We start from the raw sequence: 15,302 nt of genomic DNA, 5'->3' as shown, positions 1-15,302 counted from the left end.
AGGAAGCCCCGAAGCGGAGTCCTGGATGCAGACAGGGTTGTCTGAAGAACTTGGGGTCACTAGGATGATGGCGGGACTTGGGAGGGAACCCTAGGACTCTGGTGAAGAAGAGGCAGCGATAAGAATATCAGTGGTGCTGAGGAGCTGCCGTAGATAAAGGGCAGAGAGAGGTCTTGGTAGAAAAAAAGTATGTGTCCAAGGTGATCGGTGGCGAGAAATCTGGAAAGATCATAGGGCCCGGGTGGATGTGGGCCACCTGGGCCAGGGAGCTGGGGCTGGGATGTGCCTGGATACTCCTGGCTGGCCCTTCCGGGTCCCTCTCGTGCGCTGCCCCAGGTGCACCGGAGCTTACTTTTCGGAGCCCCATGAATGGACTCCACCTGGCTTCCGGCTGGGCTCAGTGACAGGCACGAACAGGCGCGGGGAGCGGGAAGGAGAAAGAGACAGCATCTCGCTGTGCAGCTCAGGCTGGCCTTGAGCTCACACATTGTAGCCCAGGTTAGTCTCGAACTTGCAATGATCCTCCTGCCTCAGCCTCCTGAGTGCTGGGATTACAGGTGTGCACCACGACACCCAGCATCAGCTGTATTGAGTTTTATGGAATACATACAATCATATAACCATCTGTCTTGGTTACTTTTCTCTCCTTGCTGAAACAAAATACCGGACTCCCAAAATTAGGGAAAGAAAGGTTTATTTAGCTCACAGATTGTGGAGGGTTCAGTCCGTAATCAGCTGGCTCCAAGGCAGAGTGGCAGGGCACAGGGGCAACAGTTTAAGGCGGCAGAAGACAGCAAAGCAACAAGAGCAACAGGGGTGGGAGACAAGCCTCTTTCCCTCCCTTATATTGTATACTGGCTACTTGCCCACACACCATCTCCGTGCCCTCCTCTTTCTACAGGCTAAGGATGTTTACAAAGTAAGGACCCTGGCCCCCTGCTGAGTCACTTAGTTAAACTTTTAAATGTCTCAAGCTGACACAATGAACAACATCCTAGAGCAGTAAGGACTGTCCTTTGCACCCCAGGATGTAGAACTGCTGAGTTACTTAGTTAAGCTTCTAGACTCAAGTTGACACAATGTTTCAACCATAACACCATCGCCACACCCAGATCTAACTCCTTAAGTTCCCTTATGTCCCTTTCTAGTCAACCCCACTTCCAGACCTTGGCAACCACTTATTCCTACAGTTTTGATTTTTCAAGAATATGACAGAAATAGATGCCTATGAATATGCCTGTGTGCAAACGTGTGTTTTCATTTCTTTGTGTCACACCAGCCAGGGCTGGGACGGCTGTGTTGTGTGGCGTCACGCTCGCTTTCACAGAAAGGCCCGTTGTGGCTGTGCCGTGTTACCTCCCCAGCGGCGGTGCGCGAGGGTTAGTTCCAGCTTCCCGCACCTGTTCGGGCTCTCGGGGTTGTCAGGGCTTTGCTTTTAGCAACTTGAACGGTGTGTAGTGGTATCTCATTTGCATTCCTTAGCCCAAGCTATTCCTTTTTAATAAGTAAGACTTGTCTGGAAACAGAGCTAGGGGGCCCTTCTGGGAAGGTAGAAGGGTCCCCGAGGGAAGAGCTGCTGGGAACAGTTGTCTTGGCAGCGGGCTTCGCTGATGGACTGGGGCCATCTTTCTCCTGCCTGCCTGCACTTCTTCACTTTTGCCAGAAGAGGGCAGGAGAGAGCAGGAAAAAAAATAGGCTGCTTTCTTTTTTTTTTTTTTTTTTTTTTGCGCAGGGCCTTCCACAGAACTACATCCCAGTCTTTTTTTATTTTTGAGACAGGGTAGCTCTTGAACTTGGAATCCTCCTGTCTCAGCCTCCCAGCGTGCTGAAATGACAAGTCTGCACCGCGATGCCCGATTGCCCCCCCCCTTTTAAACTCATTAATCCTCAGCATCCAGAGTCTGTAAATACCCATTGTATTTACAGTTTTGCCTGAACACCTTTTCCCCCTGAACCTGCTTAGCTGCTGTCTTGTGAGGCTTGATTCACCGAATGAACCACGCAAATTGATTTCATGTCAACCCTAACGAAAGCTGTGATCCTTCCCTGCCAATCTAACCTGAGAACTGAGCTACCTTTGTGGAAGTCTTGAGAGGTCCCCTTGCTACCGCCACCCAGAGCTTGTGTTAGGGAGCCCATGAGCAGGGCAGCTGGGTGAACCCCCGTCTGTCCTCTTCTCCGGCTGCAGGGAACAAGGGAGACTGGGGAAGACTCCAGCCAGCGACAGGCCCTCCCCACTGGGGCCTGGGCTGGGGCTGCAGCTGCTCCTGAGGGGCACTGCGCAGATCTCCTGGGGCTGGGGCTGCAGGGTGCCCCCGAAGGCGTACTCCAGGCTGAGCCCCGGGGTGCCCTCTGGCAGCTGGAACCGGAAAGTCCGGAGGAGTGTGGCAGACATCAGAAAGAGCTCCATTCGGGCCAACTGGTCCCCCGGGCACATACGATGTCCTGGAAAAGGTCAGGGGTGGCAGCTGCCTGTGTCTGTCCCTATCACCATCCCACCTATCACCCAGCACCCAGTACCCAGCACCCAGTACCCAGCACCCAGTACCCAGCACCCAGCACGGTGCTACGTACCCGCAGAGAACGGCAGGAAGGCCTCATTCACCACGAAGCTTCCATCCTTGTCCAGGAGGTGGCCGGGGTTGAACTGGTGAGGGGTCTCCCAGCGCTCAGGGTCACACAGCACAGAGGCCAGGTTGGGCAGGATGACGGTGCCCTGCAAACAGAAGCTGGTGCAGCTCAGGGAGCCTCAGAGGCCCCAGCCCCGGCCCTGGCCCAAACCCTGGCCAAAGGGACCCTGGAGCACCCAGTGCCGTGCGCTGGTGGCAGTAGCTAGGGGCTGGGGCTAGGGGTGTCCAGCAGGCAGCCCCAAGGGGGCCTCCCTCTAGGTCACAGCATCACACCCTTCGGGCTGGTGGGAACCCACACGTGAGAGAGAGACAGACAGACAAGCAGAGCTACTTAGAGAGCTGCCTGTGGAGAAGCGAGCCATGGGAAGGAGCTGAGGAATCAGGGAGCAGGAAGGAGCCGGAGGCTGCTATCGGGTGAGCTCCGCTCCTGCCCTGGGGCCCTGGGCTGACTGGAAACTACACGAGGAGGCCACGGTTGGAGCAAGGAGGGGGCTGGTTATAGTCCCGGTCCCTGCACCAGGTTCTGGGAAGGCCTTCTACTGCAGTTCACTTACCCAGGGCCATAGAATTAAACCACGGGGCCCCCTACAGGGTTCTTGGTTTTGACAAAGATAGTTTGGAATTTAAAACAAAAGCAAAAAGCAAACAAAATCTCAGCAGCATTTGAAGCCTGCATTCCAAGCAAGAGCCGATAAAGAGGGCAGAAGCGAGCCGTAAATACTTCCAGAAGCCACTTTGTGCAGTGCTGCTAGCTCAAGGGGCCAGATTAGAGCCATCAGACTGACGTGACACCCAGGCCTGGTCACTCTGGCTGCAAGCAGAGGGACAGAGGCGGAATGAGTTCCTACATATTTTCCCGTTATACTCCAGGGACTCACCCCACCCTCGGTTTCCCCATGTGGAATTAAGTACACCCTGCATGGTAACAATTCTTTTTACCCCCCCCCCCCTTGTGGTGCCAGAGATAGAAGCCAAGGCCCTGAACAGGCTAAGCATGTGCTCTGCCGCGGCACTGCCTCCCCGGCCTGCTCAGCAATCCGTACCAATCACTTCAGACGATGGGGCCCTTGCCAAAGATGCTGGGTTCCCTCCAGAATTATTTCCTTCCTGTTCAGGGTGATCTTCTGCCTCCTTGCAAAGTGACTGACAGATCTCAGCTCTGGGAAGGGTTCAGAACATGACTTATCTGCACACCAAGGGCCTCCCTGTCCCCAGACAGCAAAGCCGTCTGCCCGCTGGGTGCCTTCTGGCTCCCCGGTAAATGGCACTTTGAATTTCACAGTGCAATAGTCTGAGGAGAGCTGGGCTTGACCCGCTGTATCAGGGACGGTTGCTGTCATTGCTGATGAAACGGTTGGGGAGAGTTTAGGGATATCTGTAACATTTAATGATCCACTGTCAAGCTTTGATTCCTCTTTCAGCAGCTGTCTGTCTCCAAAGTTGTAAAACCTCGGTATTGATTCCAGGTTGTTAATGGCCCCCTGCAGCCTGTTTCACAGAGCAACTCCTCAACCCAACTGGCAGGATCAGGCTCTTAATAAGGATATTTCCAATCACAAATGGCACAAAACAGAGTCAAGGCCTGGTCCCCACCTTTTTAACTTGGCGTAATTTGGCACAGGGTTTACACAACCTGCTGTGCCAGAAGCGAGACAAGCTGATGCCACCCTGGTCCTGTTCCCACTTCCTGGGAGACACATCACACACCTATGAACTTGGTGGCCAACCAGTGTCAAGGACAGCTCGGTGTCTTCCACTCTGGCCAACCAATGAACAATGCAGAACACCCCCACCTAACCCATTGGCTCATTGGCTTTCCTAGAGAGTCACTTCTGGAGCAATTTGTGGTGCAAAGAGCAAAACCTTTGGAGTCACAGAACCATGAATGTGAAACTGAGTGAAGCCACTTCCTAGCTGTGTGTTCCAGCAGGTACGGGAGCTCTCGAGGGTCAAGTCTCCCTGCCCTTGCAAATCCATCACAGTGACAGTGATCCTACCTAATGGCTAAGTTACCATGAAAGAGAAAGTAGGGGAAGCATGCCAGGCATGGTGGCACACGCCTGTAATCCCACACAGGAGGCTGAGGCAGGAGGATAGTTGCGAGTTCGAGACCAGCCTGGGCTACCAAGTGAGCTCAAGGCCAGCCTGAACTGCATAGCCAGAACTTGTCTCAAAAAAAAAAAGAAAAAAAAGAAGAGGAAGCAGGAATCAAGACTTTGATCAATTGACAGAGTTCATGATGCCATCCTGGAAGGCTGTGGAGTTGAGTTTGCCTTGGGCCTGAGCGGCAAGCACCAAATGAAGACTGGCATGAAAGGGAAGATGGGGCTACACGCTCCCTGTTGCTTCCCTCGTGTGCCACGTGGCACTACTATAGCTCTCGCGGAGGACAGACCGGCAGTGCATCAGGCCAGAGCTGACACCTTTTCCTAAGGAGAACCTTGGGGCTCCAGGCACCGCCTCTGCACACCTGCAGCACAGCACCGGCATGAGCGGCTCCATCTGGCTTCCGTTACAGTGGAACCTTGCCCCCTCCGCGCCCTGAGAGGTGACCTGTTAAATGCTCCCAAACCCCCTTGACTCCTGCTATTCCCACCCTCGTGGAATCCCCGCTCTGAGGCAGGGCAGGATCTGGTTACTCACCTCTAGCAAATGGAGTATGGTGAAGGTGTGACATTGTCACAGCAGAGATTAGCTTACAAAGGCTTCTACTTGGGGTGCTGGCCTGCTTGTCTCCCTGATGGAGGTCAGTTGCCGTGTTTTGAGCGGCCCTATGCCAAGACTCACGTGCCAGGGAACTGAGCATGACCTCCAGCCAGCAGCCCAAGAGCAAGTGCGTCCCGGAGAATCTATGTGAGGAGCCGCAAGCCGAGCCTCCCAGTGGAGCCTGCAGGTGAGGCCGCAGCCCTGCTCCCTTGAGGCACCCTGGTCCAGCTAAGCTGCAGCTGACTTCCTGAGTCTTGGAGGCCGTGAGGCCCTAAATGCTGCTGTTTCCGCTGCTGCATGCAGGGAGGTAACTAGTTCAGCATCATGGACCCAGGCTTGGCCTAGCTCAGCCAATGGTACTGAACACCAGGTGCCTCATGGTGTTAGAGTGAGAACACGCTCTGCGCGGAGCCTCAGCACACAGCCACCCTTGGCGAAGGGCAGGAATTCTTGTGCTGTCACCCAGCTGTGTCAAAGCCCTGCATGGAAACCTACCTGGAGAAGGCTCGCCCCAGCCCCAGAAGCCTCAAAGATATTATTTTGGCTTTACATAGAAATGCACTCAATTTTATGTTAAACTTTTATACAAGGAAAGAAATGTCAACTTCAGTGTTCATTGGGGTCATGGACGACATCTCATCTATGCAGAAGGCAGAAAGCAGGCATCAGTACAAAACACTGAGCCTTAAAACAGAAAAATAAGGGGCTGGGGATTTAGCTCAGTGGCACAGTGCCTGCATGGGAAGCGCCAGGTCGTGAGTTCGATTCCCAGTACCGGAAAACAAACAAACAAACAAAAAAACAGAAAAATAACCGTAGTCCCTTATAAGCTGCATTTAATACCAAAGAGAAGCACCAGCTGAGAAGTAACTTCCTAAACATTTCTATTTTGTTTGTGTTTTAAGTTAATTATTTCTGGGTATAAGGATATTTTCAGGCATAAGAAATTTTTTTTTTTTTTTTTTTGCGGTACTGGGGATCAAACTCATAGCCTTACGCTTGCTAGGCAGGCGCTTATGCCACTGAGCTGTATCCCCATGCGTAAGAAATTTGACCTTGTTGTGTGTATACAAAGTTGGAATTGTGCTAACAGGAGAAGAACTCTTTTTTTTGTTTGTTCTTTTTTGTGGTTTTTGGTTTTTTTCCGGTACCGGGAGTCGAACTCACAACCTTGTGCTTGCCAGGCAGGCGCTGTGCCGCTGAGCTAAATCCCCAGCCCCCGAGAAGAACTTCTCTATAAAGATACGACTGCAGTTAAATTTAAAAGAAGCTCTTTAGAAGTGGGAATATCAAATAGAAAGGCTCTCGATATATACACTGTTATTTAGGTATCTAATTTTTAAAAATCTGTGCATACGTTTAGATGATAACTAAAATATTTGAAGAGTCAGCTCCAGATGTGTGAGAAAGCGTTGATGTGTTGATGGACGTGATATGATACAATGTAACATGTTTTTAGAGGAAAGAATATCTCCCTTGTTGCTGACAATTGACATTTGTCTGTCCCAAGCTGAGCAGTGCCCCATCTTGCTTGGCTGTGTAATAATAGTGTCAATTTATACAAACAAAGCTTGTCAGAAGTCCAAGTTTTATACGATTTTCTTTATCATTAAAGACTAAAATACTTCCATTTAAATTTATAATTTTTTTTTTTTTGTACCAGGAATCAAACTCATGAACTTGCACTTGCCAGGCAGGCACTGTGACACTGAGCTATATCCCTGGTCCCCTAAACTTATAATTTAAAAAAATAATAATAATATACAATGTGGTCTGTGTCCCTTCTAAGATAGTCAGTGTTTCAGTCAATAAAGATACTTTGAATAATGAAGAGGTGTGCGGCTAGGGATTTACCTCAGCGGCACAGCACCCGCCTGGCAAGCGTGAGGTCGTGAGTTCAATTCCCTGGAGCGGGGATGGATAGTAATGAAGAGGTGAGATAAGAAGCCACTGCCATTCTCAAGAACATTTCTGCAACTTTAAAAACTCCCTACTTCAGCCAGGCGTGGTGGCGCACGCCTGTAATCCCAGCACTCGGAAGGCTGAGGCTGGAGGATCGTTGTGAGTTTGAGACCAGCCTGGGCTACAAAGTGAGCTCAAGCCCAGCCTGAACTGCACAGCGAGACCCTGTCTCAAAAAAAAAAAAAAAAAAAAAAAAAAAATTTCCTACTTCAGGCACTGTACAATATATTATGTGCTGGGCCTTGAAAGTCTTTTATGAAAGGTGACCCTCATACTAATGTTTCAAAATGTGATAAGCCAAAGCTCTCTCCATATACATGTGCCTCCTTTTGTTACATAAAGAGGGGCATACCTGGGATTTCCTTTTGTGCCCGTCTCTAAAGAAGTTCAACTCAAGTTTCGTGTACATACATAATAGTTGTTTTTGACCTACATATTTTATTTATTTATTTATTTGTTTTTTGGTGACTGGGTCTCACTGTATAGTTCAGGTTGGCCTTAAACTTGGCAACAATTCTCCTGCCTCAGCCTCCCAAGTACTGGGATTACGGGCATATGCCACCACATCCGGTTTAAGAGGCTGCTTTTAACCTAAATATTTTTGTATAACTCTCTTCCTTTCTGTCTTTATCTGGTGTTATAAAGTGAAATAAAAGCTGGGCACAGTGCACACACCTGTAATCTCAGCACTTGAGAGGCTGAGGCAGGAGGGTCACTGTGAATTCAAGGCCAAGCTGGGCTACATAGAGAGTTCGAGGCCAGCCTGAACTACAAAGCAGGCCCCTATCTCAAAAAAAAAAAAGTTAAAATGAAATAAGAACAAACAAATAAATTGCAAATGGCCTATATGTTCACCGATAAGGACCAGAACCCACAAAAACACCTATTTGGCAGAACATGGGATAGGCAGTACATGATGTGAGCAGTGGTTTGGGCCACAGTAACCAAAGCAGGACCCTGTGGGAAAGGCCAATGGTCAGGCCCCAGCCAGACACACGATGGGGTGGAGCCCAGAGCGGGGGTCACAGCGGACCTGGAGGCTTGGGAACCATCGCTGTAGGACAGTCTGAGTGCTGTGCTAAGTGAAATGAAGGATTCAGAATGATCAATGTAGCATAATCACTAGTATATAAAATATATGTGAACAACGAAGTTTGGGAAAGGGTACATTAACATGTCTGCAAGGGTTTTCTGTGAACAGTAGGAAACTTTTAAAATATCCACCAGTGAGTGCATTACTATATAACCCTCATCCCATTCCTAATGACATAGATGATAGATGGTAGATAGATGATAGATAGATACTAGATAGACAGAAGATAGAAGATAGATAGATGATAGATAGATAGTAGATGGTAGATGATAGATACTAGATAGAAGATAGTAGATAGATGATAGACAGAAGGTAGTGATAGATGATCAATAGATGATAGAAGATAGAAGATGGTGATAGAAGATAGATAGATAGATGATAGAGAGATAGAGGACTGATTGGTAGGGAGCTGGCAGGTCGGCAGAAGCTGCAGCAGCTGGAAGGGTGTTTCTTGCAGGTGTGGGTTGGGAGTGGGACTCCCGGGGCCACCTACCTTGGGCACGTAGAAACCACACACACTGGTGGATGTCACACACTGGCGCACAGTGCCTACCGCCACCACGCTGCTGAGGCGCTGCACCTCGTGGAGGACGGCGCGGGTGAAGGGCAGTCGCTTCCGGTCCTCGTAGCGGACGGTCGGGGCAGTGCCCAGCACCGCATCCAGCTCCTGCTGCACCCTCTCTGCAGATGGCTCAGCGTGGGTCCCAGCTGGCACTCAGGCTCCCGACCCTGGGTCACACTACCCCACCCCACCTGCCACCCCTGCTCAGTGTAGGACTTGGAAGGTTTTGCTCCTGCCCGTGACCCTTATGGGCAGAGGAAGGGCCCAGATTTGAGCCTCATGTGTGGCAAGTGCTCCGCACCCACAGAGCCTTATCCCACAGCACGGTGCTCTCTGTTGTGGGGAAGAACTCGCCCAAGGTCACGCTGCAAGCAGCAGGCTGAGAATTAAGCCCCCTCTGTGTGGGTCAAAGCTGTCCACACTCGCTGACTGTGGACAGCTGAGATCAGGGCCCAGCCCTGGGGCCACAGAGCAGAGTGAAGGGTATGTACTGGGGAGGTGCCCTCAGTCCAAAAGCCCAGCGGGTGTAAACGGCAGGGGAGCCAGCGGGGTGTGACCGAGGGCCCCTCACCCTGCACGGCTCCGTGCTGGACCACGTAGACGAGCACCCAGCGCAGGGTGGTGTCCGTGCCGCCCAGGAACAGGTCCATCACCACTTGGATCAGGTTCTCCTCGCTGAAGGTAGAGACTGGGTCATCCACAGCCTGGTAGGGGGAGCAGCTTTGGTCGAAAGTGCCCTCCTACCAGAGCCTAACTGAGCCCAAGACTTGTGGGGCTCAGGTCCCTTGGGAGGGTCTGAATCCCAGGACTGCGCTGGCCTTTGCTGGGGGCTGCCCTGCGTGCCAGCCCCGATAGTAGCCAGGTCATCTGCTTCCCAGGCTTGCCCTGTCGGGAGAAGCCAGCCCCAATCTGGGGAAAGACAGGGAGGAAAACCCTTTCTTCACCCAGGCTTCCAGGGTAGCCAGGGTTTGCAGATCAAGTCAAAGGACAAGAACGGAGACCACGGCCTGGACGTGGGGTGCAGCCGGGAGCGCGGCCCTCCTGCTCCCTCAGCAGCCGTGCCTGGCCCACCCGGGTGATCTGCGCTAAGTAACAGCTGATGAAGTCCGGGGGGGCCTCTGATGCCCTGAGCTTGTGCTGGAAGATCTCCTGGCGGATGAAGCCTCACACAGCCTCTTGGTACCTAAACAGCTCCTGGTAGGGTCCCGGCAGGTGGCGGAGGGCCCAGGGGAACAAGTCATACAGCTGTGGGGAAGAGGGATCCCCAGGGCCCACTCAGGCACCAGCCCCTGGGTCAGGGCAGCTGGGAGCTGTGCCAAGGGCACCAGAGTAGGCTGGGGGATCTGACGTGGGCAACCCAGGCTGCCTCTCATCTGGAACCCCAACATAATCGAGGCAAAAAGTATAGCGGTGTTCACATCAATCATGTTCAGGGCTTAGCTAAGATGCTGCTGGCTAAGCAATCTTTATTTTGGAGGCCACAACCTGCTTTACCCCCGACCCATGCTAAATGACCACAGTGAAGGGGGTTTGGTGCTGTGAACACATCAGCACCTGAGAAACCCAGAATGGCCTGGGCAGGGTGGTGCATGCCTGAAATCCCAGAACTCAGGAGGCTGAGGCAGGAGGGTTGCCATGAGTTCAAGGTCAGCTTGGGCTACATAGTGAGTTTAAGACTAGCATAAACTACATAGTAAGACCCTGTCTCAAAAAACAAAAAACACCCATTTAGCCTCACAGCCTCTATCCCTTCCACGCTTTGCATGCTCCTTGGCAGGCCCTGGCTGAAGCTCCTACCTCTGGCCCCCAGCCGTGCCATGGCCTGTACCCCTGCCCCCCCAAATGCCAGTTACCCGGCGCCACACAGTGCTGACAAAGGCCAGGCCAAAGTCGGCGGCTTGAGTCAGTTCCTGGAAGATGGGCTCCTCCGAGCGGAAGCGATGGCCAAACGCGAGGGCCCCGATGGCTCTGGCCGTGGACCTGACCAGGAGGACCTGCGGGTCGAAGGCTCTACCTGAGGACAGAGGGGCAGGGCTCAGGGACAGCGGGCACAGAGAGCCGGGCCCAGCCTCGCCCACGCCTGGCTGTGGTCACCCATGTGCCCCGCCGCGGCTCCCTCCCTGCCCATCCTGCACCCACCAAGTGCTCCCTGAGCTCCTCCAGGGCGGGCTTTTCAGGGAGGTGGGCAGGCAGGCACAGCTCGGGACAAAGGGGCGGGAGACCAGCAGCGCCTGGGACCCAGGGAGGACTTCCGAGGGGACCTCAGCCGGGTGGGAAAGGGGGAGCGGTGTTTACTCACAGAGAAGGGAGGGGTCTGGGTGCGGGCGCTGCAGAAGGGCCAGCAGCCGGTGCAGGAGCCTGGAGGTGTGAAAGGCTGGCCCTTCCCATGTGATAGAGAAGCAGGGCTTCTGGCTTCCCAGTGACCTGGGCATCCTGGGCCTCTGTCCACCCACCCCGGAGAAACTCCCAGTCTGCTGGCACGGCTCAAAATGCCCCTGCTGTCACACACAGCCCACACGCGCCGCAGGCTCAGCCTCCTCTGCAAGCCTGGGTGAGCCCTGGGTGTCTGAGGGGCTGCTCCTCACCCTGCTCCCGGCGGAAGGCCTCGGCCAGCTCTGCCGCCTCGTCCTGCAGCTGCAGCTCCAGCGCCGGCCTGCCCAGCCCCAGCGCGCGGAGCGTGGTCAGGCAGAAGCGTCTCTGTTGTGCCCGTTGCTGCAGATGAGCCCTGCGCCAGGTGGGCAGTGGAGGGGCGCACGGTCACCAGCCCCCTCCGCCCCCAGCCCCTGCTCTCTCCGCGGGGTGGGGGGCGTTGTGCGGCGGGGTGAGTGGTCCCGGGGCCTCACATCGGCCCTGCCCAGCCCCGTCCGGTGTCCCTGTGAAATGTCCTCACAAGAAGGAGGCAGCGGGGCTGGGGAGGTAGCGAGTGGGAGGGCGCTTGTCCACCATGCAGTGGGCCCAGCTCATCCCCGAGACTGCAAAATTATTAATTAAACATACAAATCACTTGTGGGCCGGGAAGGAAGCGAATAGCGACAAAATAGGGCCCTTCGCTGTGCTGCGGTCACAATACAACCAAAAGCTTCACTTGCAAAAAAAAAGAGCAAATGGAGGCAGAAAGAAAGAAGGGGAGGGAGGACACTTGGGGGGCAGGGGCGTTGGCTGGGCCGGGCCCTGTTCCGCGCGTGTCACCACCTGCCTCCTGGGAACCTAGGAGCACTACGGGGAGCACGCGGAGGGCAGAGGTGAGACTCGCCTCTTTCTCCAAACAGGTTGCAGAAGAGCGGGGTGAGGGGTCTGCCCGAGAACTGCTCTGAGTTCGAGACCAGCGCCTCCTTCACTGCCCGGAAGCCGCTCAGCACCACCACGGGCGTGGGGCCGGCCCACACGGTGAGCACGCGGCCGTGGGTCTCAGCCAGCTGTGGACGGGCGGGCGGCAGGCTGCGGAGGACAGATCCACCCGCCCCACCCCCCGGACCCTCCTCTGGACGTGAGTCCCTCACCTTCTCACACCCAACATGCACGTCCTTCGGGGACACCTTCTGGAGCACCCCACCCCTCCCCCAGGCCGGCCCGAAGCCGGATCACTGCTCCCTGGGCCCCTCTGTCCCGGAGTGGCTGTGTTCTGCCACTTTACAAGGACAGCTACACGCAGCCACAGTGCTCACGGGCTTTGTGCCTTGGGTGGGCTTCCTGCCTCAGGTGGGCTTCCGTGTGTGTCACCTGCATCCACCCTCAGCCTCAGCGTGCAGTTAGACAACAGAGATGGAAAGACAGGCCTGGCTGTCTGTACAGTGCTCTTTGCACTGCAGGCGAGGCTGAGGCAGAAAGTGCCTTTAGGCCACGATAGTGCTCTCCTGGAGTCGCATGCAGTTTTCTGCATCTGCAGTGCACTTTGGCTCTCGGCGTGCTCTTAGGTAGACTGTGAGCAGTCTTTACATCCATCTTTTTTCTTTTTGTTTTTGAGACAGTCTCACTATGCAGTTCAGGCTGGCCTTGAGCTCACTTTGTAGCCCAGGTTCGTCTTGAACTTGCAACGATCCTCCTGCCTCAGCCTCCCAAGTGCGGGGATTACAGGTGTGTGCCACCACGCCTGGCTCTGTCTGTTTTTTAATGTTCCACTTTTGCGTCCCGCTTCAGCCCTGTTTGACAGGTGAGGAAACAGAGGCTCGAGGCTTCAGGGCTGGCAAGCGATGGGCGAGGATCCGCCCCCTCTACAAGGGTCTGGGCTCCTCCACCTCCGCTGTGCCAGGCTGAGAGGGGGCGGGGACTCTGTCCACCCCGTTAGGGCCTCAGCTCGAGGACAGGTCGCATACCTGGAGCAGCGTCCCTGGGTGCGGCCGGAAGCTTAGTTGCCACAGGTTGCCGAGGATGGGGAAGGGGACAGGGCCAGGGGGAAGGCGGCTCCTTTCCCGGTGGAAGGCAGCAAGCTTCAGGAGCAGGAAGGAGCCAGCCAGGAAGGCCAGCCCGCAGAGCAGAGATCATCTCCGTGGTCCTGTCGTGTCGCCTGCCCTCTGCTTCCAGCGCCACCTGGCTGCTCTCCTGTCCCTTCTACCTGCCCTGGCTTTTATGCCGTCCTTTCGGCCCAGTCACGGAGAGACTCAAACCCCAGGCATCTTTTCCTAGGGGAGTACAATCCGTTTGGTCACACCAGCCACACCCAGACCGTGCTGCGGGGCTCCCGGCAGGGGACATGTCGGGACACCCTCACTGCTGTATCAGCCTCACCTCTGGCCTGTGGAACTCTACCCCGGGCAGCTCCTTTCACCTCCTGCTTGGGGCGAGGGGCCTCAGCAGACTGCATGGGACAGCTGAGGGGGCACAGGGCATCACGGGCCGTGGCAATGTCTCCTCGGGGACACCCTGCTCCATTTGGACACGACTACTCTCCACCCTGCTGTCCCCACCTGCTGTCCCCCAGCCTCTCGTCAACACCTGCTCCAGCCTGGGCAGCGTGGGCCCCGCACCTGCCCTGGGTCCCCGGGGTCTGGACCCTTTTTTTGCAGGTCAGCTGTCCCAGAAGCAGACTGCTCAGGTCTAAATCCCAGTGCTAGTTGATCTTGGGCCAGTTATTTTGCCTCCCTCTGCCTCAGTTTCTCACCTGTGTGATGGGGATGGGAGATACCATGTTGGTCAACTGTCCGTACAGCGATGAGGCCAGTGCCCGGCAGCAGAGAGAGGCCACCCTGCAGCTGGGCGCATTGAGGAGAGTGTAACCCAGAGGTGGGCAGAGATGAGCACGTGGGCAGGGCTCAGGGAACCCACAGGGAGAATATCGGCCACAGTGGCAGCCCTCTCCACGGGGGCTTACACAGCCAGGGGCCCCCGTGCCAGAGGGGTACAGAGCCCCGGCTTGGAAGGTGGATGGCAGCGACAGCTGCACAGCGCCGCCTGCATGGCCCTGAGCCGTGCGCTCAAGGTGGTGAAAATGGTGAGTTGCACATTGTGTGCACAGGACCTTACTACTGTGCAGAGAGGGTCGCTGCAAGCCCTTGCACCGCCTCTGCCCCAGGCTCCCCGGTGGCTCCTCCTCCAGGGGTTCCCAGCTGTGTCACAGGCTATGAGACGAGGTGGTGTTGGGGGGTGATGTGCTCGGGTTATGTTCCTACAAATAGTGCTGTGTAACTTCCACAACACTGCTGCCTGCTGGTTTTATAGGCTGGCTTCCCCTCTCCAAGTCATGTTCCTCCCTCCTCAAAACATTGCTGAAGAGCCTAGTTCAGTGTGCATGTCTGTAATCCCAGCCCTCTGGGAGGCTGAGTCCGGAGGATTGCAAGTTCGAGCCCAGCCTGGGCAACTTAGCAATTTAGAGAAACCCTGTCTCAAAATTAATAATGATGATCGTGATGATGATGATGTTTTGGGGTGTAGCTCAGTGGCAGAGCGCCTGCTGGGCATGCGCAAAGCCCTGGGTTCAACTCCCAGTACCACAAAAAGAAAACAACCTCACAGGTCTCTGAAACCTAACCACCGCCTCCAAACACACCCACTTTCCCCACAGTGCTCTGCCTTGCTCTGGGTAGATTTCCAGGCTTTGTTACCTACCTGGGGTTTCCACCCCGTCTTTTTCACAGCACAACCAGCTCAGCGGCGGCTCCACACCTCCCTTCCCCTGGGTTTGTATGATGGTGTCAGCGATCGCTCAGTCTGGAGCTGCCTTTGAAAGTTCTGACTCACCTATGGAGCTGGTGGCCCATGAGGCCCCGCCCCACAACACAGCATCCTCGTGTGCACACGCGTGTGCCTCATGCCAGAGCTCCTGCTCAGTGGCCCTTCTGTGCCAGCTGACTCTCTGCCCGCCTCCTGTCACCCCTGCACTAAGAGCTACTCGAGCCAGGGATGGTTCGCAGCT

At 54.8% G+C, this 15,302-nt stretch overlaps 1 protein-coding gene across 1 annotated transcript; it reads right to left on the bottom strand.

Moving 5' to 3' along the window:
• Positions 1-1,110: 1,110 nt before the first annotated feature.
• LOC102003660 (cytochrome P450 2J2-like) lies at positions 1,111-12,470 on the bottom strand. The gene is made up of 8 exons (XM_013513341.1): positions 12,454-12,470; positions 12,207-12,391; positions 11,539-11,712; positions 10,807-10,967; positions 9,525-9,657; positions 8,885-9,072; positions 2,575-2,716; positions 1,111-2,445 (listed from the first exon to the last, which is right to left on the bottom strand). The coding sequence occupies exons 1-8, from the start codon at positions 12,468-12,470 to the stop codon at positions 2,105-2,107; spliced, it is 1,341 nt and encodes a 446-aa protein (XP_013368795.1). The 3' UTR covers positions 1,111-2,104.
• Positions 12,471-15,302: the final 2,832 nt, after the last annotated feature.

The sequence above is a fragment of the Chinchilla lanigera genome, unplaced genomic scaffold (genome assembly GCF_000276665.1).
Source record: "Chinchilla lanigera isolate Chin_1 unplaced genomic scaffold, ChiLan1.0 scaffold00019, whole genome shotgun sequence".
Taxonomy (NCBI): domain Eukaryota; kingdom Metazoa; phylum Chordata; class Mammalia; order Rodentia; family Chinchillidae; genus Chinchilla; species Chinchilla lanigera.
The sequence above is the reverse complement of the archived record's forward strand: the minus strand, read 5'-3'. Positions and strand labels throughout refer to the sequence as shown.

Bases quoted from the DNA above. Each gene is read 5' to 3' on its own strand.
- LOC102003660 (XM_013513341.1), bottom strand. The intron at 2,717-8,884 runs GTAGGTGGCCCC...TTCTGTTTGCAG, and splicing joins GTGGTTTCTACGTGCCCAAG to GGCACCGTCATCCTGCCCAA. The intron at 2,446-2,574 runs GTACGTAGCACC...GACCTTTTCCAG, and splicing joins CTTCCTGCCGTTCTCTGCGG to GACATCGTATGTGCCCGGGG.